The sequence below is a fragment of the Syngnathus floridae genome, chromosome 3 (genome assembly GCF_059516105.1).
Source record: "Syngnathus floridae isolate MCC-2025c chromosome 3, RoL_Sflo_1.0, whole genome shotgun sequence".
Taxonomy (NCBI): domain Eukaryota; kingdom Metazoa; phylum Chordata; class Actinopteri; order Syngnathiformes; family Syngnathidae; genus Syngnathus; species Syngnathus floridae.
The window spans coordinates 1,555,598-1,582,500 of record NC_142415.1 but is presented as its reverse complement, the minus strand read 5'-3'; the positions used below and the strand labels follow the sequence as shown (position 1 = coordinate 1,582,500).

Genomic DNA, 26,903 nt, shown 5'->3' with positions numbered 1-26,903 from the left:
TGTTAGTTAAACTGCACGTTGGGCTCGGGCTAATGTTAGCAAGCTTGCGTCGTGGTGGCATCTCGTTACACAGCGAATCAGACAAACGAGAATCAGGTGGAAGGCGTGTGCATGTCAAGGCAGACAACCAACCAGGCGCACCGCTACACAGCGGATCAGGTAAATGGGAATCAGGTGCCAGGCATTCGTGTCAAAGCAAGCGAAACGGCGTGGACGGTGATGAATGGCTTAATCACCGTGTAACATGGGACAGGTGGTGGCGATCAGCACTGATTAGTATGCGTAGTTCTGTATAGGCAACGCGGCCCCGAGGTCTAGCGTCAGCCGGCCAGCAGCACGAGAGTGGAGACATGACACATCCAAACAAACACGAAGAAAAGATGAGCCACCATGCTGAAAGAGTTGGGACAGCGACAATGAAAGCTCATAGCGTAGGGCGTGCCTTTGAGCAACGTGCTTCACTGAGGACAAGTGCGGGCTGCGCAGCTGGCTACCGCGCATACAGGAAAAAAAGCACTGCCGTTCAGGAGTTGGAACAGCGGTCTTGAGCGCTGATAGTGCGGGGCATCCGCCCACGCGCGAGGGAAGAAGCACTAACCGGTGCAGAAGTAGTCAGGACACATGACAAAAGCGCGTGTTTATTCATTTAATTACTGTAAAGGTACAATACAATACAATACAATACAATACAATAGCAGCAAGATGGCGGCGTGCACAGACACAGCGACGCGGCGCTCTTCAGCTGTTGGCAGTTTTGCAACTTTTTTTGTAACTTTTCTTGTACCATTTTAGTACTCATGTGCAATACAGCAGAGCGGAACTGTTGTCGGTTGCAGTGAACACCTTCTGCCCGCAAAAGAACTTGAGTCTCTGGAACACGATTCCCCCGGGGATTCGGCGGCCGGCTTTGCTGTCCCCCCTGGAGTGGCTCGGGCGGCACGGACATGGAAGGCAAGGCGGAGGAGGAGGACTAGCGGCCAAGCTAAAAGCTGGCCCGTGCAGGCCGGTCATCCCCAGCCTCTTTCTTGCTGACGCCTGGTTGATGACCAACGGGATGGACGAGCGGAGCACATCTCACGGTCTGGAGTGCTGTGTCTGGTTGTCGCTAAGTCCTGGCTGGGCCATTGCATCCCTGACGTGGCTATCGAGCTCGCGGGCCGTGCTGTCATCAGAGCCGACCGAACAAGAGACTTTTTTGAGACTGCTTTTTAAAATCGAGAACTTCAAGATTGAGCAACAGCTTTTTTCATCAGGCTGCCACCCCACCCCTGCTCATCCCTTGCGAAGACTGACCTAAGATTGCATTTTATCTGTATTTTATATTGTTTTATATACATGTGTGTGCATGACCTGCCATGAGGAGCTGCCAAACTGATTTTCACAGTTAACACTGCGCTAACAGTGACAATAAAAGAATTCAATTCGATTCAACACAATACAATACAATACAATACAAATACAATACAATACAATACAATACAATACAATACATGCACAGAACAGTGTGGGAATGTTTTTTAAGGGAATGGTAAAGGTTTATGTAGCGTAAAAGTATTGGGGAGGGTTAAAAAAAACTTTAATATTGTGTACTGGACCACAATGCAACAGGAGATTCACACACAACCATGACTCACTTTGGTTTCGCTATTGGTAGTTAGTGTAGTGTGGCCATTCTGAAGATGGATGCTTTGCATTGCTTTACAAGGTAAACCATACTTCTAATTAACTTAAACTATACCCATGCCCTCTAGCAGCCAACAAGAAACACAATGTGTTGGGAATTTCAACACAGTGCAATTTAAATTTCGAAATGATGTATATACCGTTTCTACTTAGCGGAATTTTGTTTTTCGAGGGTGGTTCTGGAACGCATCTGCTGCAAAAAATCACTGTACTGGATACTTAACCCCCAGTTGCTCCTGATGCTGCATCATCACTAAGTGAATTAGGAATTCAGTGTAATGCACTTAGAGGGCCTTAGCTGGTTGAAAAGACTATTTACCAAGACCATTTAGAAATCATAATCAAATCAAGATGTGTTGCAATAATTCTGCATCTTGTTCTTCCAAGGAATTTACCATTTCCCTTTTCTTTTTTTCGCAGTAATCCCGAAGAGGAACAGTGTATTTCAAGTTGAGATAAATGGCTTCATCTCTTTCATCTACGGAAACAAGTTTGAGCAGCGAGCCAGCGAACGCTCAGCAAAGAAGTTCAAAATTAGTGGAAGCATTGACTTGTGAAAGTAGGCAGCATGTTAATCATCCTGTTCCTTCTCCCCCTCCCTCCAGCTTTTGCTAGTAAGGTGGCAAAGAGCTCCATTGAAATAGGACATGTATAGGCCAGGTTGGATATATTCTGGTTCAACTACTGATGCATTCAAGTAAGACTGGCAGAATTTGCCCTTTTGAGTCAGTATTTCAATTAATTGACTCCAAAAGACATAACTAATCCCAGGTACTAAAATTTTGGGTTTAAGATAAGAGGTCTGAAAATGGCTTGTACTGAACTGCTTCTCAAAGATGGAACTCCAACTCGGCAAGGCAAATGCATCTTACAAGGCCAATAGAAATTTCACGCTATCTACTTAAATTATCATATTTGTAAGCCTGTCAAGCACAGGCCTCCTTTGTTACGGTTGATTGCTCTAAATTCCCACTCACAGTGGAACTTGAACGCACAGTCGATGAGTCGCTTTCACATTGTATTATCTAGACATCAAAGTACCCAAAATTATGGACTAAGCACTGATGGAAGTGGATTTTCGTCATCATCACTAACCAGGTCAAGTTCCAACTACGGACTTCTCAGTTTGTCACACCCATTTAGGTGACAATCAACAGAAACACATACCGTGCGTCTCGTGCGTGTCTGTTGGCGGTGGTTGAATAAACAAACCCCAAAACACCTGCAATATGATACAGAGTTGGCGCAGTGTCGTAAAAAGTCGTAAAGCATTGAATATATTAATTTGGAAATTACCTAAAAAAACTAAAGAAAAGTCTTGAATTTAGATAGCTGTGTCTTGAATTTTATTCTGGAACTAACTTTATCTCATTAGTCTTCTAACGTCCCATTTGTCATTTTGATTTAATGTTGCCTAATAAACGGGACAGAGTGCAAATCATTCAGATGCTGTTATTCGATTTATTTTGTGTAAAATGTCATGTGCATAGTTAGATGCACTATTGTTGTCGCATCTTGTTTCATTCAATAAAGTCAACTGACAGCTATAATATATTGAGACTTTTATTTTGTAGGTGCCGCGGGAAGCTTTAAGTCCACATATCGGGCTCGTTAAACGGCCACACTCAGCTTGAAGGGTCGGCCTCCTCACTGGAAGTCTGGTGCTGGCAATCTTTCCAACAAGACAACCGCCAGCCGTTATGACGCAGTCTAGTGTGAGCCTCCCGGCTGACACTTTGGTGTTTGTAAATTTCCATTTTTAGTCACTAGGTTGATTTTCTTTACTTTTCTTGTTGATCGCATTCTGGCGTAGACTCGGGGTGCGTTCATGGACCGCACACACAGTTGGAAAACTCATTAATGCCGCCAAAAAAGAAATTGCAGGGAGCACGTGGATACAAAAAAGACATGCATAATATGTATAGTAATTAAATGCAGAAATTAAGGTACCGTAATTTCCGTACTATAAGCCGCACCGGACTATAAGCCGCACCAGCTAAAATTCGGGGATATTTTAGTTTTTTTTCTTACATAAGCCGCACCGGACTATAAGCCGCACGTGCACACGAGTTTTTTTTACAAAGAAGGACAGTACACAGAAAGCCTTTTTAAAGTTTGAATAACATACTTTAACATGTCTTTCTAAACATTGCCTGTGACGCAGCAGTAGTACCGCAGCAACACAGAAGTGTGCACGCGAGTTATTAACAAAGAAAGACTGGACACAAAAAGCATACCTTAACATTTCTTTCCAAACACTGCCTGTGATGCGGCAGTAATATTACAGCAACACGGAAGTAACACAGCACTAATAGGGTTTGATTAAATAAAACATACCGGTAAAAGTCACTGAGACGCGGTGGTAACACAGCAGCAACACGGTAGCACAGCACTAACAAGGCTGATTAAAAAAACATACTAGTAAAAATAAAATAAAGAGCTTCATCGTCTTCATCTTCCTCCTGTACACTGAAACCATCGAAGTCTTCCTCAGTGTCCGATTGGAATAGCATTAGATATCCTTCGCCTCACACTTTCTCAGTCTCTCTTTCGTCGTCCTTTTTATGCATTTCTTCGAGTGTGATGAGGGTCTGTTCATGCTAATCTTGTTCATGCATGAAGCGCTAAATTACATTAAACTAGCGAGCGACACGTATAGCTCCAGAGTAGACGGGACCACGAAATAAAGAAAAGGGTGCCGCAACACAATGTCATCAACATCTACTGCCTTTAGCTTAAAAGCGGCATCATATGCATTTCTTTTGTCCCCCATAATGACGGTTTGTGTATAAAAGCTTCCTTTCAGTAATGTCCGTCTTGATCGCGTTCTGCGTGATGCCCGAAATGTTCAAAACACAAACTAGCACGCCTTCTTCGGCGCATTATCTCTTCTTCGTCTGTCTCGCTCTTGCTTCCTGCTAGAGCGCCCCCTGGAGGCCGTAAAAATCCATAAATACACCGCGCCGCCATTTAAGCCTCAGGGTTCAAAGTAACCTTCTGAATAAAATGCATTAAAAGTTCACATTCATTACAACTTGTTTTTGGTGAGCTTTTAAATGCTGATTTATTGGGTTTTAATACAATGCATATGGTCCAAACAGTGCCACTGCTTTGTGTAATCTCTGAGTCATATGGCAGACTAAGAGAAAGGGTTTAGAGCACAGGTGTCAAACTCAAGGCCCGGGGGCCAGATACGGCCCGCCACATCATTCTATGTGGCCCGCAAAGACAAATTGTCCATCAAATTTGTGCGTCATTACTAGAATTGCAAATTGTCTTCACTTTTAATATCTTTTTTAAAAAATATTTGACCAGTTTTTACTCGTCTGATTTGAAAACGAGTTATTTTTCTGTTTGTTTTGTAGCTTTTATTGTATATAATATGAGGTGCTCATACATTTATTTGGGGTGACAGTCATAATGGCCCTCTGAAAGAAGCTATGACTACAATGCGGCCCGCGAAAGAAATGAGTTTGACACCCCTGGTTTAGAGCCCTTTGACGCAGGTCACCTAGCGTGCATTCCTACTAAAGCTCATAATAGTCACAAGCAAGACAGCCAGAATAAGCAGCAGTCAATAGTAGTGTTTCAAAATAGTATTTTTGTTGTTTTTTTTCTTCAAGATACCGCACAACAGTGGTCCACAGCCTTTTTACGATTGTATAAATGTGATCAAGTCATCACAAAAATCACGAAAAAAATCTTATATAAGCCGCACCTGACTATAAGACGCAGGGTTCAAAATTTTGGGAAAAAGTCGCGGCTTATAGTCCGGAAATTACGGTAATATGAATGTGTTCAATTAATGATTTCATCACAAAAATTTGCTAATGTAACAAATGCAATAGTATGTAATTTTTTTTCTTAAATGAACACTTTACATTGCCTTAAGTTCTGCATTTATTTTATTTATTCATTTATTTTTTATTTTAGTTATTATGCATGCCGATTGATAGCTGTTTTTGTTCATTTTAAGCGATGGTCTTTACAATGGTTTCCAATGGGGAAATTGTGATTTCTTTTCATGACATACCGTATTTGCCGGTGTATAAGTCGACTCGGTGTATAAGTCGACCCCCTAAAATTCGACGGAAATTTACGATTTTATGATATATCCTTTGTATGAGTCGAGCTCAATTGTTGCATTATATTAAACTTCAAAATTCAATCAGAAATATGCGAAATTCATTGACGAAATGTGTTCAAATTCCGGGAGGCCGTGCGCATGCGCAGTGGCCGGAGATAGCTCCAGCCGAGCGGATCGGCTGTTTACAAGCACCGCGGAGGAGATCGCGGAGCCTCATTCGACTTCCAGCGGCCGGCGAGCTGGCGCACGCCGCCCGGCACCACCGGGAGGCCGGAAATAGCTCCAAGCCGAGCGGATCGGCACTTTATAAGCACCGCGGAGGAGATCGCGGAGCCTCATTCGACTTCCAGCGGCCAGCGCACTCGCGCACACCGCCTGGCACCACCGGGAGGCTGTGCGCACGCGCCAAGTGGCCGGAAATAGCTCCCGCCAAGCGGATCGGCTCTTTATAAGCACCGCGGAGGAAATCGCGAGCCTCATTCGACTTCCAGCGCCCGGCGAGCTCGCGCACCCGCCCGGCACATCCGGGAGGCCGTGCGCACGCGCCAAGTGGCCGAAAATAGCCCCCGCCAAGCGGATCAGCTGTTTATAAGCACAGCGGAGGAGATCGCGAGCCTCATTCGACTTCCAGCGGCCGGCGAGCTCGCGTACCCGCCCGGCACATCCGGGAGGCCGTGCGCACGCGCCAAGTGGCCGAAAATAGCCCCCGCTGAGCGGATCGGCTGTTTATAAGCACCGCGGAGGAGATCGCGGAGCCTCATTCGACTTCCAGCGGGCCGCGCACTCGCCCACGGCTCTTGCGCCATAAAGAGTCCGCCTCGGCTGGTTCCCCATGTCGGCCAGAACAAGTGAAAATTCAGCCTCTTCCCCTGGAAGTCTGGCCAAGTTTGGCGAATATTTTCTAAGTGCCAACGACTCAACCGCCGTAAAGTGTCCACCTCGGCTGGTTCCCCATGTCGGCCACCACAAGAGAAAATTCGGTCTCTTCCCCTGGAAGTCTGGCCAAGTTTGGCAAATATTTTCAAAGTGCGAACGACTCAACCGCTGTAAAGTGTCTGCCTCGGCTGGTTCCCCATGTCGGCCATAACAAGTGAAAATTCGGCCTCTTCCCCTGGAAGTCCGGCCAAGTTTGGCGAATATTTTCTAAGTGCCAACGACTCAACCGCCGTAAAGTGTCCGCCTCGGCTGGTCCCTCCGGTCGGCCAGAACAAGTGAAAATTCGGCCTCTTCCCCTGGAAGTCTGGCCAAGTTTGGCGAATATTTTCCAAGTGCCAACGACATTCATTTCGACATGGCGATTGAATGTTTACGTACCGGTAGTTATTGTCGTTGCTTGACGCGCGATGACTCGCACATTCGCTCAATACCCAGTACTTCCCCCTAGCAGTCATCGTCGCTGTCTGGCTTTCGATGTCCGTTATTGAGGTGAGAATATTTGAAATTGTTGCTGAGGATGCGTGTTAATGCGACGAACGCTTTATAATGATTCAGTTTCTCGCTGTTTGATGAGCCTGACGGACGCACACCCACGCACAATGAGAAATACCGGCAAATACGGTAATCAAAATACTGCAACCGAAGACTTTATAAATATAATGTATACATTTGGACTTTGCTCGCTGATTACCAGACTGAGCAGAATCACTGCACACCATGCCACTCTAACAGATAATATTTACAAAAAAGCAATGTATAGCAAAATAACTCGTGGTATCTAAATAAGTCACATATTGACCATCTGCCAGTCTTCTCTTTTATGATGTTTATGTGAAAACAACTGGGGCAAAAAACAAGGGAAGTTATCTTCAAAAGATGACAAAATGAAAAGACACTCAAAGAACAGGAATTGCAAAAGCAGCGATGGAATGATGTGTATATTGAAGCAGATGTCAACATGGCATATGAATGTTTTCTGAAAATATTGCTAGGGCTTTATGATAAACATTGTCCGTTAATCAAATCATTTGACAAAAACCCAGATAAGGAGATGAAACCATCGCTTAGCAAGACCTTGATAAACGCTTACAAAAAAAGGATAGTACTGAAACATCCTTAACAATATATAAACAGCTATAGAAACAAAGTCAACAATCTTAAGAGTAGAAAAGAAAAAATATGATGAGACGGTTTTTGGAAAAAAAAAGTGCAGTACAAAACCTTTGGAACGTAACACGATAAAAGACCACGGAAGAAAAAATCTCAACCTCCCCATTCAAAATAACAATCGAAAAAAGATAATAGCTAAAAACTTCAATAAGTTCTTTCTTACGACGTGAAAGGATCTTGCCAAGCACATTCTTATGCCACATCTTTATTGGAGTCACTTAATGCCGTTTGCACTCTCAAAAATAAAGTAGTACTTTCGGACTGAGACCGGCCACTGAACCTGAGATTAGTTTAACCCTAACTAGGTGCACAAGGAAAACATCTATAGATGCAAATGATTTAGATATGAAAATGAAAAGCCGTCGCAAAAGCAATAATTCCACTGCTCACACACATGTGCAAATTATCTTTTAAAGTACACATATCATGCTTATAAATCCTTCCTTTTTACATTTTAATCATCAGTTGTGGTCTATATAAAGTTGAACAGCAATGCTTTTGTCTGAATTCCTCATTATAGCAACACAGGCCCCTCTTTTACCCCTGCTCTGAGAATAAGACGTTTTGGTGCGGTCTCTTTAAATGCAAATTAATAATTCACAACCCAAACCCTCCAGGCCGCATGGCGGGGGCCGGGCGGACATATTTGTAGTTTGTTAGCAGAGGTACAGTTATCTTGCGGCGCACAAACCTTTTTGATTGATTAAAAGATGTCAATAGCAGACGACTTGTTCATCCAACCATACCGAGCAAGAATCTGACTTCGAGAGAGAGGACAGTGAAGAAGACAAACATGCAGAACCACAACTTCAGATGAACATATCACAATGATGCTAGTGCTGTTCACAGACTCTGGCATTGCGAGAAATAAAGATGGTGGATTTGCAAAACTGTTTGGCCACACCCATTACCTTTTTTGGCAGTCTCGCTGCAAAGACAGTGACCTAATTGTTCAAAAAACATATTAGAGAACGGATGAAATTGAATGGTTTAAAAAATATCCATGAAAACGGATTATAAAGGTATGGCTGCAGCACCTGGAGGGATTAGATTAAATTTTTCTATAATACTGGAGACTCTAAATGTACAATAAAATGTATAAAAAAGCTAAAAAGTGGATTTTGCATATGTGGGATTTTCTCTGGTAAAATGAAAATAGCAAAAGTCCTTCCCATTTATATATACAGTAATCCCTCGTTTATCGCTGTTAGGTTACGGATTCTAGTTATTGATCTGACTCCAAATTGCGATCAACACTTAACACATAAATTGCTATGTCCTAATCCACACACTGGCGCACCTAACAATTCTGCGAGTTCGTTCTGTCAAAGAGAAGACCAGTAGATCAATTAGACCAAATTTACCAATTTATTCCTGACAAAGCGCACTAATACAGGCCTGGGTCCCGGGTCCCTCACACTAAAGCTCGTGCGTTTTTGTGACCACCAAAAGACGACACATTCTTCCGGGTTGCCCAGTTTTAAAGAAACACAATATGAATATTAAAGCATGCAAAATATTGTGAGATGATTGGTCGACGGCCATCTCCTCCCCGCGTCGGCGCTATCACTGAGGTCAGGTGGTTGGGTTTTCCTCTCGAAGGCCGGTCTCATAGACGTGCTGTTGTTCTCGTTCCTCACCGACCTTGAGATGGTCTCCTCCGGTACTCCCTATCCGGGCCTATTCCACAACACTTTGAAGAAAACAAGTTCATGCAGTTTGCCTGCACATTCCTCGGCCCCCACCAATCCACATGAGCACTCCAATACTAGATATTATATTAATATGATTATAAGTTTAACACAACCTTAAAAATATGTTTGCAAACTGCCGAAAGCACATTTCCCTTTATCGCGGATAATTGGTTCCAAGACAACCTGCGATAGGTTAAAATCCACAATATAGAGAAAATATATTGTCACAATATCCACACTAGACTTTGATGAACCTTTATTGCACTTTTAAACACTTTTTTGGTATTTTTAAACACTTTTACATTTTAAAGTCAAACTGACTTTCAGAAACATTATTTAAACAAATAAGAAAATAAATATGAGTAATTATATTGTTACAATATCCAGACAAGACTTTCATGAAGTGTACATGTGTCAGGCTCCTCTCTGCTCTTGCGTGCTGGCTGGCTGACACGTCCCTGCGCGAGGGCATTTGCACAAGACTTTTACCCATTTATTTTTTAACACTTTATTGTACTTTTAAATAGTTTATTGTATATTAAACACTTTTTTCAACATTTAAAAGTGTAAACGTGTCACGGCCCTGCTCTGCTGTTGCTGTGCTGGCCAGCTGACGCACCCCCGCGGCCCTTTTTAAACACTATTATATTTTTTAACACTTTAAATATTTGAAAGTGTAAACGTGTCACAACTCCCTCTGTTCTTGCCTTGCTGGCCGGCTGATGCACCCCCGCGGCCCAGCGCAAGGGCATCTACACAAGACTTATAATTTTATTTTTCAATACTTTATTGTATTTTTCAACTTAAGTGTAAACGTTTCACGGCTTCGCTCTGCTCTCGCTATGCTGACGCGCTCCAGTGCGAGGGCATCCGCACAAGACTTTTATAATTTTATTTTTTCAACATTTTATTGTATTTATAAACACTTTTTAAACATTTCAAAGTGTAAACGTGTCACGGCTCTGCTCTGCTGTTGCTGTGCTGGCCGGCTGACGCACCCCTGCATCCCAGCGCGAGGGGATACGCACAAGACTTTTATAATTTTATTTTTAAACACTTTATTGTACTTTTAAACATTTTATTGTATCTTTAAACACTTTTTAAACAGCTTTAAAAAGCTTGTTATGCCCGTCTGCTGTGATGGCGCACAACGCGAGCTCGCTGACCGGCTCGTCAGCTTGCCTCTTCGTCCTGCTCTGCCGTCTTTTCAGCCCTCCTTGTTTCCTTTAAACTTTGTGTGAGCCCGTGTTGCATTTGGTTGTACAGTCTCGTTTGTGACAAAAGAGAGTGCAAATCAGAGATGCTGCCGATTCTGCGGACACGAACGAAGTGGAAGAGTGGATACGTAGCGCGACTGCGGGAGGCTGAGATAAAGCGTGGTTAGAACTGCTCTTACAGTTCTAAGCCAATCAGCAGCAAGGATACAAATCAACATGTTCCCATTGGTCTCGTCTCCTCAACCGGCAAATAGTGTGCTGTAAAGTCATATGGGCAGACAAAGCACCGACGCCGCAAAAAGCCGCGATGCACCAAATATATCCGCAATATTTGTTTTCATAAAAACCGCAATAGGTGAAGTGCAAAGTGGCGAGGGATTACTGTACATGGAAGTAAGCATAATCTAAATAACCACTCACCGATCTCAATCCTTCCTCAGTGCTCAAAAATCAATGGGATTTTTTTTTTTAAAGACGAGAGGTGTACTACAGAGAAATAACTGCAGCCTTGTGTCTGTCTTCGGACTAGTATCAAACAATGTTTTTACCGTTATTACCAAACCGATTTTTTGATTATTTTTTTTATGGGGTGGCGGACATTGGGACCATACCTTTCACCCAGCATGGATTTGGGGCGTGTCTTCACAAACCAGCTACACACCCATTCCGCTGGATGCTCTTCCGCCACAGCTGCCTCCTCCATCACAGTCATCTGCCAGGGGCGCTGTGTGCTTGTTAGTGCCAGTGACAGCTGCTCAGATGTCAGCTGGCAGGACGACAGCGATTCAGGCTTGCAACACCATCAGGACAACCACAGCATGACACGGTCAGAACTGGCCCAACTCTGCCTCCCTGGCCATCAACTCAGCACCGCCCGGAGCCCACCTCTTGCACCTCAGCACGTGCTCCCTGTGAGAGATCCACTCTCTCGTCCTTGTCGAAACCCGCATGTGGCTGACCTCCGGCGTACCTCGCCCGTCCTTCTTGCCAGCCATGTTCCCTGTGACATTTGGGCGTACATTGGTAGGTACCAGAGATGGGGACTCGAGTCACTGTGACTTGGACTCGAGTCGACTCGAGTCACTGTTTTGATGACTTGTGACTTGACTTGACAAAAAATGAAAAAACTTGAGACTCGACTTGGACTTGGAAGTTAAAGACTCGGGACTTGACTTGACTTGAGACACGATGACTTGAATGACTTATGTGTTATGTGTTATTTAGTTTATGTTTTCAGTGTGAATCTAAAATTAATAATACATTTAAAAAAATAATAGATAACACGGTAGGAGCGCAGGCTGAGAATGGCGTTGTCATGATTGGATCACTACCCTGTAAATCAATCAGTCGTGCCCCCTCTACCTACCAAACGTGTTTATTGGAGAATCACGGCCCTTTAAATGCGCAAACATGTCAGCGGGAGCGGTACCGCGAGTCATCACCTTCGGCCATCGCAATTACTTTTATGACAGCAAAAGACGGACAGCACAGTGCGAGATATGCAACAAAAACATTTCTGACAATGTTGAAAACTGAAGTTTATAGAGCTCTGGTGTCTCTAGATGTTACAGATGAAACATAAAATGTTTCTAATGCTCTGTTTCTTCTTTCAGATTTTTTTCAGACTATTTTTTCATATTTGCAACTCAAATGTGTCAGACACTGTCGGCAGACGTTCATAACTTTAGATTGAGCTGTCAATAAATCATTGTATGAGGTCATTTCTTTTTTGTTTGATTCCATGGTGTATTTTACTGAATATCAGTAATAACAGAACAAATCCAAATTATTGTCATCTTTTTAAAACAGGTTAGACACATTGGACAATGATCTTAAAGTTACTGATATCTTGTCTTTTCACTTAGATCAGATTCTGCGGGTAAAATTGCAATAATAAGGTGACTTGACTTGGATTTGACCTATTTAAGGACTTGACTTGAGTTGACTTGCCCAAGAAAAAAATGACTTGGGACTTATTTGAAATTTGAAGGTTAAGACTTGAGACTTACTTGAGACTTGCACATGTGTGACTTGGTCCCATCTCTGGTAGGTACTGCCTTTGAATTCCAATGTCAAGTCCGTCGCACCGCCTCTTTCATTCTTGTCTACATATCATTGTTCTCACCATTTTCCTCTTCAGCTTTTCTCCTGCGTCTTTTCTCTTCTTCGTCTTTAATGGCGGTTGGCAACCAGCTTAATAACGCCAACCAGTGTCAACTAGCGGCAGGAGGAAAGAACTGTATTTTGTTTACAATAGCCGCGTGAGTCGGGTTGGTTTCCAGGACAAAGATTTCCTGACATTTTGCGTTACAAAGGAAATATGTTGAGTAGCGATGTGGATTGATAACATTTTTATGATTTCTATTCCATTTTCAATTCCTTATAACGATTCAATTCTTTATCGATTCTCATTTGGGGAAAAAAGAGGCTCAAATGATTATGAATTTTTTAAAATATATTACCACTTTGTGAAATATACAGTTATGAGGAAAGAATGCAAACATTCTCCTACAATAGAAATCATCTACTGAAATCAGGGGCTTCTTCAGTGGCAAATTGGTGCAAGCCTTTAACGACACACTGTCACTGCACGATGACATTCCTTAGTCCTTTCCCAAGACATTTTGCTCCTCCCTGCCTCCCTGTGAACGCGAGAGGTACAGTACTGCTGGCAACTGAACCAGTCCGACGCTGTCTCTCGTCATCTAAAATTAAACATGAGACGTGATTTGCATTACAGATTTTACAATCATAGAAATACAGCTAGCATGAAAGGCAGTGTTAGTTACCTGCAGTAAAACTGCATGCCGGGCTCGGGTCCATGTTGCTGCAGGTGCTACGTAGGTTGTTCAAAGTCCCTTCGCAGAGGATCAAACACGCGACATTCTGTTAAACTAATGGCATGCTTTTGCATATTAGAGGTATTTCCTCCCTTTGTTGAAATTTCAACTTTGCAAGTATTGCATGTCGGTCTATTCTCGTCCTTCTTGGCGAAATGTAGCCAAACATTAGAGCGTATCAGCCTCGCAAGTGCCATCACTGTTTCTGACGTAATTCCTGCTGACTGGAATCGCTAAGGGAATTCTTAAGATTAATAGCCAATGATTCCAAGAAATTCGTAACATGGGAACCGATTCTCAACAAGAACCGGTTCTTAATTCCCATCCCCATTATTGAGTACCGAGTATGGTTGACTTCCAGAGTTCCACTCTATGTTCTTTGTTGCGCTCTTTATTCACTTGATGGCAGTCTGTGAAAGACATGTGCTTCTTAGGTCTGCCACAATGGCATATTGCACACATGCATGTACCTGGGTGCCTATATTTTTTACACAACTATCAGGCCATTTTCTTCTTTCTCGTCAAGTCATGCCCATCTCTATCTATTTTTGCAACACATTCCTCCATAAAAAGTGTGCATAAATGCAGAGTCAATTTCATCTGCACAGCAAAACGGTATATTGTTGTCAGCCTCCGTTCCATCCCATCCTGCCTGCCCATCGTGTGAATAGTGATTGAAAGAGACATCGAGAAGATTCACTTAAACATTAAGTCTTAAAGGGATGGTAAAGCAAGTCCAACATTGGCATTGTATTAAAAAAACTATGTCAGTGCTAAAATGCTAGATTTAAACATATTTTGGAACAGAAGGTCTTACTTACTTACTGACGCCCACTTTTTGGGCGGAGTCTGCTTGATTAGACACCAGCCTGATTACCGTATTTGCCGGTGTATTGGTCGACCTTTTTCGATCCAAAATCGACCGAAAAAAATCGACCTCGACTTATACACCGCGTCATAAAATTTAACTTCGTATTCATCGCTTCAAATGTGATGGTAACCAAGGCCATTTCTCATGCATCTCATTGTGCGTGGGTGTGCGTCCGTCAGGCTCATCAAACAGCGAGAAACTGAATCATTATAAAGCGTTCGTCGCATTAACACGCATCCTCAGCAACAATTTCAAATATTCTCACCTCAATAACGGACATCGAAAGCCAGACAGCGACGATGACTGCTAGGGGGAAGTACTGGGTATTGAGCGAATGTGCGAGTCATCGCGCGTCAAGCAACGACAATAACTACCGGTACGTAAACATTCAATCGCCATGTCTAAATGAATGTCGTTGGCACTTGGAAAATATTCGCCAAACTTGGCCAGACTTCCAGGGGAAGAGGCCGAATTTTCACTTGTTCTGGCCGACCGGAGGGACCAGCCGAGGCGGACACTTTACGGCGGTTGAGTCGTTGGCACTTAGAAAATATTCGCCAAACTTGGCCGGACTTCCAGGGGAAGAGGCCGAATTTTCACTTGTTATGGCCGACATGAGGAACCAGCCGAGGCGGACTCTTTATGGCGCAAGAGCCGTGGGCGAGTGCGCGGCCCGCTGGAAGTCGAATGAGGCTCCGCGATCTCCTCCGCGGTGCTTATAAACAGCCGATCCGCTCGGCGGGGGCTATTTTCGGCCACTTGGCACGTGCGCATGGCCTCCCGGATGTGCCGGGCGGGTGCGCGAGCTCGCCGGCCGCTGGAAGTCGAATGAGGCTCGCGATCTCCTCCGCGGTGCTTATAAACAGCCGATCCGCTCGGCGGGGGCTATTTTCGGCCACTTGGCACGTGCGCATGGCCTCCCGGATGTGCCGGGCGGGTGCGCGAGCTCGCCGGCCGCTGGAAGTCGAATGAGGCTCGCGATCTCCTCCGCGGTGCTTATAAACAGCCGATCCGCTCGGCAGGGGCTATTTTCGGCCACTTGGCGCGTGCGCACAGCCTCCCGGTGGTGCCAGGCGGTGTGCGCGAGTGCGCTGGCCGCTGGAAGTCGAATGAGGCTCCGCGATCTCCTCCGCGGTGCTTATAAAGTGCCGATACGCTCGGCTTGGAGCTATTTCCGGCCTCCCGTTGGTGCCGGGCGGCGTGTGCGAGCTCGCCGGCCGCTGGAAGTCGAATGAGGCTCCGCGATCTCCTCCGCGGTGCTTATGAACAGCCGATCCGCTCGGCTGGAGTTATTTCCGGCCACTGCGCATGCGCACGGCCTCCCGGAATTTGAACATATTTCGTCAATAAATTTCGCACATTTCTGATTGAATTTTGAAGTTTAATATAATGCAACAATTGAGCTCGACTTATACAAAGGATATATCATAAAATCGTAAATTTCCGTCGAATTTTAGGGGATCGACTTATACACCGAGTCGACCTATACACCGGCAAATACGGTAGATCTTCCATCCATCCATCGTCATCCGCTTATCCGGGGTCGAGTCTCAGGGGCAGCAGCTTTAGGAGGGATGCCCAGACTTGCCTCTCCCCTGCCACTTCATCCAGCTCATCCCAGGGGATCCCAAGGCGTTCCCAGGCCAGCCAAGAGGGATAGTCTTTCAGGCGTGTCCTTGCGCTTGGCCATCTGGTACCTGTCAGCTGCCTCCGAAGTCCCACAGGGCAAAACGGCCCGATGGGACTCCTTCAGGTTGACGGCATCCCTTACTGCCGGTGTCCACCAGCGGCTTCGGGGGTTGTCGGCTGCCTCAACAATGGAGGCATGGAACATGGTCCACTCGGACTCATGTTCCCCGCCTCCTCCGGGACGTGGGAAAAGCTCTGCAGGAGGTGGGAGTTGAAGCTCTTTCTGACAGGAGATTAGGCCAGACGTTCCCAGCAGACCCTCACAGTACGTTTGGGTTTGCCAGGTTGGACCAGCATCTTCCCCCACCATCGGAGCCAACCCACCACCAGGAGGTGATCAGTTGATAACTCCGCCCCTCCCTTCATCTGAGTGTCCAAAACTGCGGCCGAGGGTGTCCTGGTGCCAAGTGCACACATGGAAACTGCTGGATTCTGTCCACAATTTAGGGAGCGCGTTATCTGCGCCTCACGGCAAAAGCCTTTGCCAATCACCTGTTATCCAATTTACTCACTGCGTGCTCGTTTGATTTCTTCAGATTTAGGAAAATGCAAAGACACTGAAGCAGAAATTAGACTTACACAGATTGGTTGAGTTCAATCACAATTCTTGTTCAAAAAGCTCTGTTTTCAGGAAAGTACAATACAGCGCTGAGCCCTTCAAGAGCGGAAAGTTTCCATTCAGAAAAGGCAAGGTCCAAGGTTGTTAGATCAGTTTTATATTCAGTAGCACATTGTGGGCTGGGATTGATGGGCGATGAGTCTTCGGGGTGGGGCAAGTTCGAAGGAGAGTCTGCTTCCATGGGAGTGGTGCTGGTTATGGGCGATTCGGTGTGTTGGTGGGGGGCTGTTGGTGTGTGTGTGTGTGTGTGTGTGGAGGGGGCTGTTGTCTTCCATCCCGTCTCTCGGCCTTGGCGATCATCTTTGGCCGAGTTCTCGGGTGGCTCCTTCTGGCACCCACTGGTTTTATCTCCACGTGACCTTCCTGTGAACATTCTTCTCCAATCTTGGACATACACTGTCGTACCGCATTCAACCGTATCTTTTCTTTGTTAGGCAAACTATTTCCCTCTGTGCAGAGCGTTCAGTAGTAATCAAAAACTGGCGTCTAGCATTAGTCAAAACATAAGATACAATCAAGTACTGAACGGTCAAGACGACTCTGGCCGTGTCCATGATTCAGAGAAAAAACATCAGGCATGCATTCCACAGTTCCTTAAGGGTCATTAAGCTATTTAGGCAATATATCAAAAGTCATTTGTTATTTCAAAGTCCTCAGAAATATATATATCAGATCATAAAGTTATAAAAACCTTTCTCATCACCACTTATCAAAAATGTCTAGTTATGTCTTCTTTATTGATTTGGTGTGTAGGTATAATTATATGCTTCAAATGTTTCTTTTATTTATTTAATATGTGAATATACTTGTCTGCTTATGTACTTTATTCAATGAGGTTTGAGCATATCTGTTTTTGTAGCGAGGCAGGACTTTTTGTATTTCGACCTCATTCCTTCAAAACCCTTATGCATGAACATGGTGTTCATTATGGACAATCCATGTTGAGCGCAGAAGTCTAGAAGTTCAGATCGGGGGGGAGCTGTTCCTCCCAATCACGACCTTCTAGGTCTCACTGTCATTGCCCACGTGAGCATTGAAGTCACCCAGTATAACAATGGAGTCCCCAGAAGGAGTGCTCTCCAGCACTTCTTCTAAGGACTCCAAAACGAGTGGGTACTCTGAACTGCCGTTTGGTGCCTAGACACAAACAACAGTCAAGACCCATCCCCCCACCCGAAGGCACCGTGGGCAACTCCAGAGTGGAAGAGAGTGCAGCCCCTCTCAAGGACTTGTTACAGAACCCAAGCTGTGTGTGGAGACAAGTCCGACTATGTCTAGTTGGAACTTTTCTGCCTCGTACACCAGCTCGGGCTCCTTTCCTGCCAGAAAGTTAACATTCTGTGTCCCAAGAGCCAGCTTCTGTAGCTGGGTATCGGACCGCCAAGGTCCCCACCTTTGGCCGCCGCCCAGCTCTCTTTGCACCCGCCACCTTTAGCCCCTCCCACAGGTGGTGAGCCCATGGGAAAGGGGACCCACGTTGCCTTTTCGGGCTGTGCCCGGCCGGGCCCCATGGGTGAAGGCCCGGCCACCAGATACTTGACTTCGAGCCCCAACTCCAGCCCTGGCTCCACAGGGGGGCCCCGGTGATCTGCGTCCGGGCAAGGGAAAACCAAGTCTATTTGTGTTACTCGTCATAAGGGGTGTGAGCCATCCTTTGTCAGGCCCCTCAACTAGGCCCCAGACAACGTATGGTTGGCGTTTGTATAATGGCAAAGATTTTATTTTCATTCATTTTATTTGCTTTTACACTTTGTATTCAGTAAATTAATTGGGTCTTTGTTAAAATATTTTTTCTAGAATGTTTTTACTGTGGTAGTACTGATATATGTAAATTGATGTTTATCTCCACTTTTATGTATTAGACTAACTTTTGCAATTTTCTTTTTTGATGGGGAAAATACCAGTTTTGAAGGACGGATTACAAATGTATGTAAAGGGTTGCAATATGTTCTAGATTTTTTTTATTATGATCATATCAGCCGGTTCAGACCTGCATGGGGCCCTAGGCAAAAATATGTCAAGGAGCCTCCCTAACTAAACATTTCTATCGATGGAAGCAAGCATCGCATGTAATCCAATAACATCATACCAAGCAATACATCAAAGTGGACCTGAGAAAGGAAAGGTAAAAAAATCAGAACGAAGAAGAACACAAAAAACGTTTTGCAGGCGCTAAGGCGTTCATGACAAACACAAGTGAAAAGAACACCTTCACATGCACATTCTGTAAGAAAGCAGGCCATAGCGTACACAAGTGTCACAAATTCATAGCGTAAACAATTGAAGACCGTGTGAAACGCATCAAGAGTGAAAGGCTATGCTTCAGTTGCTTGAAGCCTGGCCATCTAAATAAGAGTTGGATTAAGCGAATGACCTGCGACACCTGCTCAAAGCGACACCCTGCATGTTTACATGCAGATTGCTCAATGAAAGAGCAAGAACCACAGCAAGAACGTGAATCAAAGAAAGAGGATAAAGACGCAACTAAAGAAAGAAAGGCACAATCAACACAGCAATGGGATGACATTGCAGAAGCTACGGCCTACAGCCACAGAGTCGTTCAAGATGGCAATAGCACCCAGACGTTAGCAATCATTCCAGTCTATGTGTCAAAGCCCACTGACTCTGCCAACAAAGTGCTTGTCTACGCTCTTTTAGACTCACAAAGTGACTCTTCCTTTATCTTAGAGGAAGTAGCAGATACCTTCGATGCCAAGACAGAACAAGTCAAACTTAAATAATCTACAATGGCATCAAAGAAGAAGATTGTTCACTGTAAAAGAATCAGAGACCTGCAAGTGAGAGGGATATTCTCCATGGACAAAATCACAGTTCCAACCACATACACGCGTGAGTTCATCCCTGCAAATAAGAAACACATCCCTACCTCTGAGACTGCCAAGGCATGGCCTCATCTGGAGCATATTGCAGAGAACATTGCTCCACCAATGGATTGTTAGATCGGTCTATTAATCAGCTACAATTGCCCGCAAGCACTCATGCCAAGAGAGGTTGTGTGTGGAGAAAGAACCAGCCATTCGCTCAGAAAACTGACTTAGGCTGGAGCATAGTGAGCTATGGTAGTCCCGGTGAGCATGAAGATGACGTTATAGGAGTGAGTCACCGTTGCACGACAAGTGACACCTGAGCCCAAATCAGCAGTCAAGCTCAAAGGTGAAGTTTACTTTGTCTGCAACACCCGGATCAAAGAAGTCATTACTCCAGTAGATGTTCTGAAGGTATTGGAGTCTGACTTTAGCAAAAGAGTTAGAGAAGAGACAACTGTATCCCAAGAGGATCTCCACTTCTTACCGAGCTACAAGAAGGAATCAAACACAAACAAGACAGTCATTTTGAAATGCCCCTACCTTTCAAACAAGGTCGACCAAATCTTCCTAACAACAAGTTATGTGCTGTGCAGCGTCTGAAGGGTCTAGAGCAGTGGTTCTTAACCTGGATTTGATCGAACCCTAGGGGTCCGGTGAGTAGGCTTCAGGGGTTTGGCAGAGCTGGTATGTCATTCCACCCCACCCCCGCGGATGGCCGAACACACCTGAATGGCGTGTAAATTCGCGATAACGCATATCTGAACTAGTCTTGCAAAGGCAATAGCAGAAGTCACACTGTTAGAAAAATTGTATATATATATATATATATGTTATCATGCATTCTCTAATGAGTACTTATTCACAATGTTACTGTTCAGTATGCTTGCTGCTTTGCCTTGTTTATTCTTATCTTGTACAACAGAACAGAAGGATTACGGCTGGGTCAGGGGCGAGATGACGGTTGTGTCAAACAAGATGCTGCTGACAGCTCAGCGTCCACCAGAACAGATCGTGAAAACAACACGTCAAACGATGCGTCATGAACCTTCTGATCTTCCTTAAAGAACGTCACTTTCTCTTTTTATCTCTCGGTATACCGCTTAAACTGTTTTGCTGATATAGCCATATCTGCACGCAACACTTTGTGCGTTACTTTTTGTTTCTTTTCTTACGAGACGAAGCCACAATCTCTTTCCCCCCCCCTTAAGGGCTAATCGTCTCACACTGTGGGTAGGGCATTTCCAAATAAAAAGAGCGAGGAGTGTAAAACAGATTTTTAGTGTATTTCGGGACTGCTGTAAGTCTGATTGCACTCCTCGCGAGAAAAGACTCAACATTCTGCCTCACTGGTTTTGTCTGCTGATCCTTTTGCTGATTCTGAACCTGACACACACTGATTTGCTGGTGTCATTACCCTCCCTCCAAAGAGGGGTTCGGTGAATGCGCATATGTAACTGATGGGGTTGGGTAACCCCCCCACCCCCAAAGAGGGGTTCGGTGAATGCGCATATAAAACTGATGGGGTTCGGTACCTCCAAAAAGGTTAAGAACCACTGGTCTAGAGAAAAGGCTCAGGAGAGATCAGAAGTACTGCTCAGACTATGCAAACTTGATGCAAGACATCATCACTCATGGTGATGCAGAGAAGGTTCCAGCAGAAGAACTGTAAAACTAGCCAGCATGGTATATCCCCCATCACGGGGTCTATCACCCTCAAAAATCTGCTAAAATACGCGTGGTTTTTGATTGCTCGGCAAAGTTCCAAAACACAGCCTTGAACGACCACCTTCTCACCGGGTCAGAACTCACAAAATCCTTGGTGGGAGTCCTTTGTAGATTTCGCAATGGCCCAGTCGCTATCGTGTGTGACGTGGAACGAAAGTTTCATCAATTTCATGTAAGACCTGAAGACCAAGATTACCTGAGGTTCTTATGGTGGGAGAACGGAGATCTAGAGTCACCACCATCAGTCTTTTGTATGCAAGTCCACTTGTTTGGCGCAGCTTCCTCCCCTTGCTGTGCCAATTTTGGTCTTAAACATCTAGCCACAGAAGGTCAAGAGGAATTTAGCCATGATGCAGTTAAATTCATCCAGCGAAACCTTTATGTAAATGACGGGTTAGTGAGCGTTACATCTGATGCTGAGGCAGTTAAGCTCGTCAAGGAGGCTAGGCAGTTATTTAGTAGAGGCTAGGAGACAAGAAAAAAAAGGGGGGGATAGAAGTGATAAAAAGGTTAATGACATAGTCAAAACACTTGTCATTGAGAGGGAAATCCCATAGCTGTGATTTGGCGGGAGTTTAATTGCCAAATTATATTTGACATTTAATTTGTTTGATTTATTATTATTGTATGAATGTTTTGTGTTCAGAGTTTCTTTTACTAATTTTGATTTGCACCTGGGACAGTACTGAGTTGCTTGATTTTGTTAGGATAGCATATTTGCGTTCCAGGGCTCGGTGCAAATTTGGACTCATTCCCTTTTTCGGTGTTGTGCAGCCATCGAGGTACGAAATTGTTGCTTGTCATATTGGTTATGCTAAGTTTGTGTGTGTTTGTTGTACATTTCTTTTATTGCTTTTGTGAGTGTATGTTTTATATGATTCTGTCTGTTTGTAGTTTGACGGAGACGAATAAATAAACGTCTGCTGTGGCAAACTATGGTGTGGTCTTTCCGGAGGGAGTGATGCTATTACTAAATAGTGTTTTGTTCAAGATGTCCGTCATCAGATCAGGGGATGTTTGAGAATATCTTTCGTTTTTCACATGTCCTGAGTGTTGCTGTTAGTCACCTAAATGTTGAACAGAGGCTGTGATTTACCGAAGTCAAATTCCTTGTTTGGCACGCTCAAACATGGCGAATAAAAAACTCTTGAATCTTGAATCTTGAATTGAGAAGGAAAACAAAGATGTACAATAACAGTTGGTTCTTTATTTGCAAGATCTTGGGTTGTTTAATGGCGATCAATGCACAAGGCACTTCAGCAGATGAAACAACGTCATACTCCAGATCAGAAGGTTTTATACTGTCCACTAGGAGGAACTAAGAAGAGAAGGGGAGGGAAGGAATAACATGACCTTATAAGGTAGACATCTGTTCTGTTATCACCTGAATGTCCCATCATTTACTGAATGTTTTGTGTCTATGTGTCATGGAGTTACTGAGCTGTGCCTTATGTGTACTGGAAAGTTACAAAGCTCTGTGTGCAGTGTCTGTGAAGAAAAGAGGAAGTGGTACTCTTCATGATCTTATAGACTGGCACAGTTCTGTATTTCTTTTCATTTACAGGAAGTGTTGGCAATGTGAATATTAGGGAGGACCCACATTGTCTCAAATCATTTGCAGTTCACATAACGGATTGTGCCTTTATAATGGAAAACGTAAGTTATTTTTTGATTGTTCTATCAATTACAGTCTTATGTGTTTCAGCTAGCATCATTCAGCCCAGAATACATGGTATGTAGTAAGCTAAAGTGAGATTCCATTAATTTACCAAATTACTTTACAGAACTACAGCGCATGTTCACGCCTGAAGGTTCGGTGTGATGCAAATTGAGAAACATTGTTAGTTTTGTTTTTATCTTGTTTTCACACCTCCCACGTACATGTCAGTCCTTTACATCCTGTTGGTTATATTGGACTTGAGTGATTGCCATTAATTCTGCTTTGTTTAAGTCAACTTTTATTATATATGCCTTAATCACAGAAATGTCTCAAAGGGCTTCACATGCCCACAGTTGACAAATATTAACACCATTAAAAACGTTAATAAATGTTTGATTACCTGAATTGGAAATGGTGAGGAGAAAAAAAACAGATATTGTTCCTATATTAGTTACTTTTTATGAAAGAAAGCATTTATTTAAAAAATGTAATTGAAACTACACAGGATGATCTCATGCAAGTATTAAAAGAAGTGATCTGGCCACATAAAAGGAAGAAAAGGAATCGAAGACACATCAATTAACTTTAGTATTAATGTTAGGTTTTGAGTCCCCATTGTCATTTTGTTTTGTAAACAAATCAAAAACTAATCTTGAAACAAGTGATTCCAGTCAACGGTGTCAAAGTAATTTCTTTCTGCTCGAATTTGTTGAGCAAGCAACTGTCAACGTGCATCTCATGTGGGTTCATTTTGAGGAAGCCGATTTTGCAAAAAAGGAAGTCAAGTACTGTACGTAAATATCTTAGAGCCAGCAGACATCACAACCTTTCGCAAATGCTCCTTAAAAAAGGACTTAAAAAATGAATTATTAAACAGATATAACTCACATTCCTTACTGCCTGAACGAAGCGTTCAAAGTGCTTGAACAAAGTACACCTAAATCTTGAGTTTACTCGCTTTGATCCTACCCGACTTTCTGTCTTAGGCGGTTTAGTGATGAACCCCAATTAATTTTTTATTTGTCACATTTTCAGGGAGTATTTTAAACGGACGATATAAGGAATGTATACGAGGCAACATTACTAGCGTGTAAACCTTAGCATTTAGCCCCCTTAGCGGAAGCACCTCACCCACACAGTCACTCACAAGTCACAGAGCGTGGCCGGACAAGGTTGTAGAATAAGTAGGTGAGTGGGTGGGTGGAGGGAAAGAGGGGGAGCGGGTGAGCGAGGGAAATCGAGAGAGAGAGAGAGAGAGAGAGAGAGAGAGAGAGAGAGAGAGAGAGAGAGAGAGAGAGAGAGAGAGAGAGAGAGAGAGAGAGCACAGAAATAGTCTGTCGGTTTCTAACTTTCACCAATAGAGGGTACTAATCACAGTAAAACGACTTCTACAGATTCAACCCGTATCCAAACATATAAGGCTGTCTATTCTCCCGAAAAAACTTGAGGCATCACATTTTTCTAATGACCCTAAGCAGCTTCGAGCTGAGGACATTACAGCCACAGCTCCACAAATCTTTCCTCCATATCGTGGCCCATCAGAGAACAACTGTCCGTTCTTTTTTTTATGCCATTTTGTTTGTCTGTGTTCGATATGTTCGATCTCGCGCCATAAATAGGAGCGCACTGTATTGCTATTGGTCAATGTCCAAGAACCACTCGAAGCACTACGTAGGTTGTCACACTATGTGGCATGACGACCTAAGATTCTTACATGCGGCATGGTTGTGAACTATCCTTGACGCCAGCCGTCCAATTGTGGATGATGTCACACTACACAGATTGTGACACATCAAGACAACTCAAAATCAGCCACAAGACACTACATACGTCTGTCAGCTCATTATCGGGCTACGTTCGTGTAGTTTGACGTCGGCATTAATGTGTTTTACATGTTGTGGGTTACATTTTATATACATTATATATATATATATATATATATATATATATATATATATATTTCCAGCCCGTCTTTCGGCCTTGGCGATCACCTTTGGCCGGGTTCTTGGTTGTTTCTCTTCCTCTGACACCTCTACCGGTTTTATCTCCAAGTGTCCTTCCTGTAAGCTATTCACCATTCATCATCCTTTCAATTTTATCATTTTGTACGGAATTATGTGAACTTTTGGGTGTGACATTGGTTAATGTTCCCTGACTATGCAAAGTTCTTACTCACCACTTACCATGCATTTGTCTGTTTGTTCTTTTGATGCTATCTTTTGACACATCTTTTTTCATTGTTAGGCAAAACATTTCCCTCGGTCCAGAACATTCAGTAGTAATCCAAAACTGGCGTCTAAGCATTAGGCAACATATGAAGTCACATCCAGCATTAATGAAAACATAAGATATAATCAAGTACTGAACATTTTTAGATGACTTTGGCAGTGTCCGTGAAAAACATCAGGCATGCATTAAACCAGGGGTAGGCAATTAATTTTTACAAGGGGCCACATAAAAAACCTGAGTTGTGTCAGAGGGCCACACCTACGATAATTTAAACCTGCTCAATTTTCTTCCATTGTAAAATGCACTAAATTATTTATTTTAAATAGCTGCTACTGGTAATTTTTAGAATACAATTATTCTGTTTATATTTATATTAAGCTATGTGAAATTGTGGTGTATAGGTCAAATAAAAAAACAATCATTAATCAGTACATTTTATTCTTAACTTATTTAACTTTTCCTCAAATGACAAAGCTGCTGCATCTCTGGGTGTGAAGTTTGATAAAAAGTCCTTGTTGGGCTTGCAGTTTTGCTAGCAATGCATCAGCCTCTGTTGCGCACTGTTTATCAGACAGATGTATTTTTTCTCATGCTTGGTCGTGTAGCAACGACTCAAATTACATTCTTTAAACACAGCTACCTGTGTACCACAAATCAGGCACATGGCTTTACCTTTCATTTCTGTAAAGAGATACTTTGCAGTCCATGTCTTGTTGAAAACACGGCACTCCATGTCAACTTTTCTTTTCTGAGGGTCAGCACACATTTCGAGGGCAGCATTACTTCGCACTGTTCACCTTCACGTACAGCTCACATACACGTACGCTATACGGAAGTGCGACGCCTTTCAAAATAAAAGTAAAACAGTTGTATTGCACGCATGACACAGATTTTTTTTTTTTTAAATTAAGTTGTAATCAAATATAATTTACGATTGGCCTCATGTGGGCAGGACAGGGACGCACAAAGGGCCGGATGTGGCCCGCGGGCCGTGTTTTGCCCAGGTCTGCATTAAACAGTTCCTTAAGGGTCATTAAGCTATTCAGGCAATATATCAAAAAACATTTGTTATTTCAAAGTGCACAGAAATACAAATCAGATCATAAAGTTATCAAAACATTTGTCATTACCACCTATCAAAAATGTCTAGTTATGTCTTCTTTATTGATTTGGCGTGAAGATATAATTATATGATTAAAATTTTTCTTTTATAGATTTAATATGTGAATATACTTGTCTGCTTATGTACTTTATTCAATGAGATTTGAGCATATCTGTTTTTGTAACTAGGCAGGACTTTTTGTATTTCGACCCCATTTCTTCAATTATTATTACATGTATACCCTATTTTACGGACTATAAGCAGCTAATTTTTGCACAAGCTTTGAACCCTGCGGCTTGTAGTCTGGTGCGGCATATCTATGGATTTTTCGTGATTTTTGTGATGTCTAATACACTCATTAGTAAAAAGGTACTGGACAGCTGTTGTGCAGCACTGCTTTGCTCAATGGAGGGATATGTGACCAGACACACGGTCACTGGGAGAAAAGTACTGTGTTGATCACATGTCCGTCTGCCAGGCAAATAATGCCGCACAATTGACACGAACAAGAGACAGAACGATATCAAGACGGACATTACTGGAGTAAGGAAGC

At 43.5% G+C, this 26,903-nt stretch overlaps 2 protein-coding genes and 1 long non-coding RNA gene across 9 annotated transcripts in view; 2 read left to right on the top strand and 1 right to left on the bottom strand.

The window, feature by feature from the left end:
- Positions 1 to 3,233, top strand: part of pop4 (POP4 homolog, ribonuclease P/MRP subunit) — a 50,521-nt gene extending 47,288 nt beyond the window's left edge. For 2 of the 5 annotated variants that reach the window (XM_088371745.1, XM_088371743.1), the window contains one exon: positions 2,104 to 3,233. In XM_088371745.1, the coding sequence (XP_088227871.1) occupies positions 2,104 to 2,240 (137 nt within the window). In that variant the 3' untranslated portion in view covers positions 2,241 to 3,233. The other 3 variants (XM_088371742.1, XM_088371741.1, XM_088371744.1) reach the window with 3 other exon arrangements.
- A 10,028-nt stretch (positions 3,234 to 13,261) lies between these two features.
- LOC148400070 (uncharacterized) lies at positions 13,262 to 26,061 on the bottom strand. The gene is made up of 3 exons (XR_015857667.1): positions 25,921 to 26,061; positions 13,577 to 13,645; positions 13,262 to 13,492 (listed from the first exon to the last, which is right to left on the bottom strand). It is a non-coding gene; the product is annotated as an uncharacterized LOC148400070 (long non-coding RNA).
- The window catches only part of plekho2 (pleckstrin homology domain containing O2), a 30,692-nt gene continuing 26,568 nt past the window's right edge, over positions 22,780 to 26,903 (top strand). For 2 of the 3 annotated variants that reach the window (XM_088371739.1, XM_088371738.1), the window contains exon 1: positions 22,781 to 23,015. In XM_088371739.1, coding sequence (XP_088227865.1) covers positions 23,007 to 23,015 — 9 coding nt within the window. In that variant the 5' untranslated portion in view covers positions 22,781 to 23,006. Of the gene's footprint in view, positions 23,016 to 26,903 lie in introns of all 3 variants that reach the window. The other variant, XM_088371740.1, reaches the window with a different exon arrangement.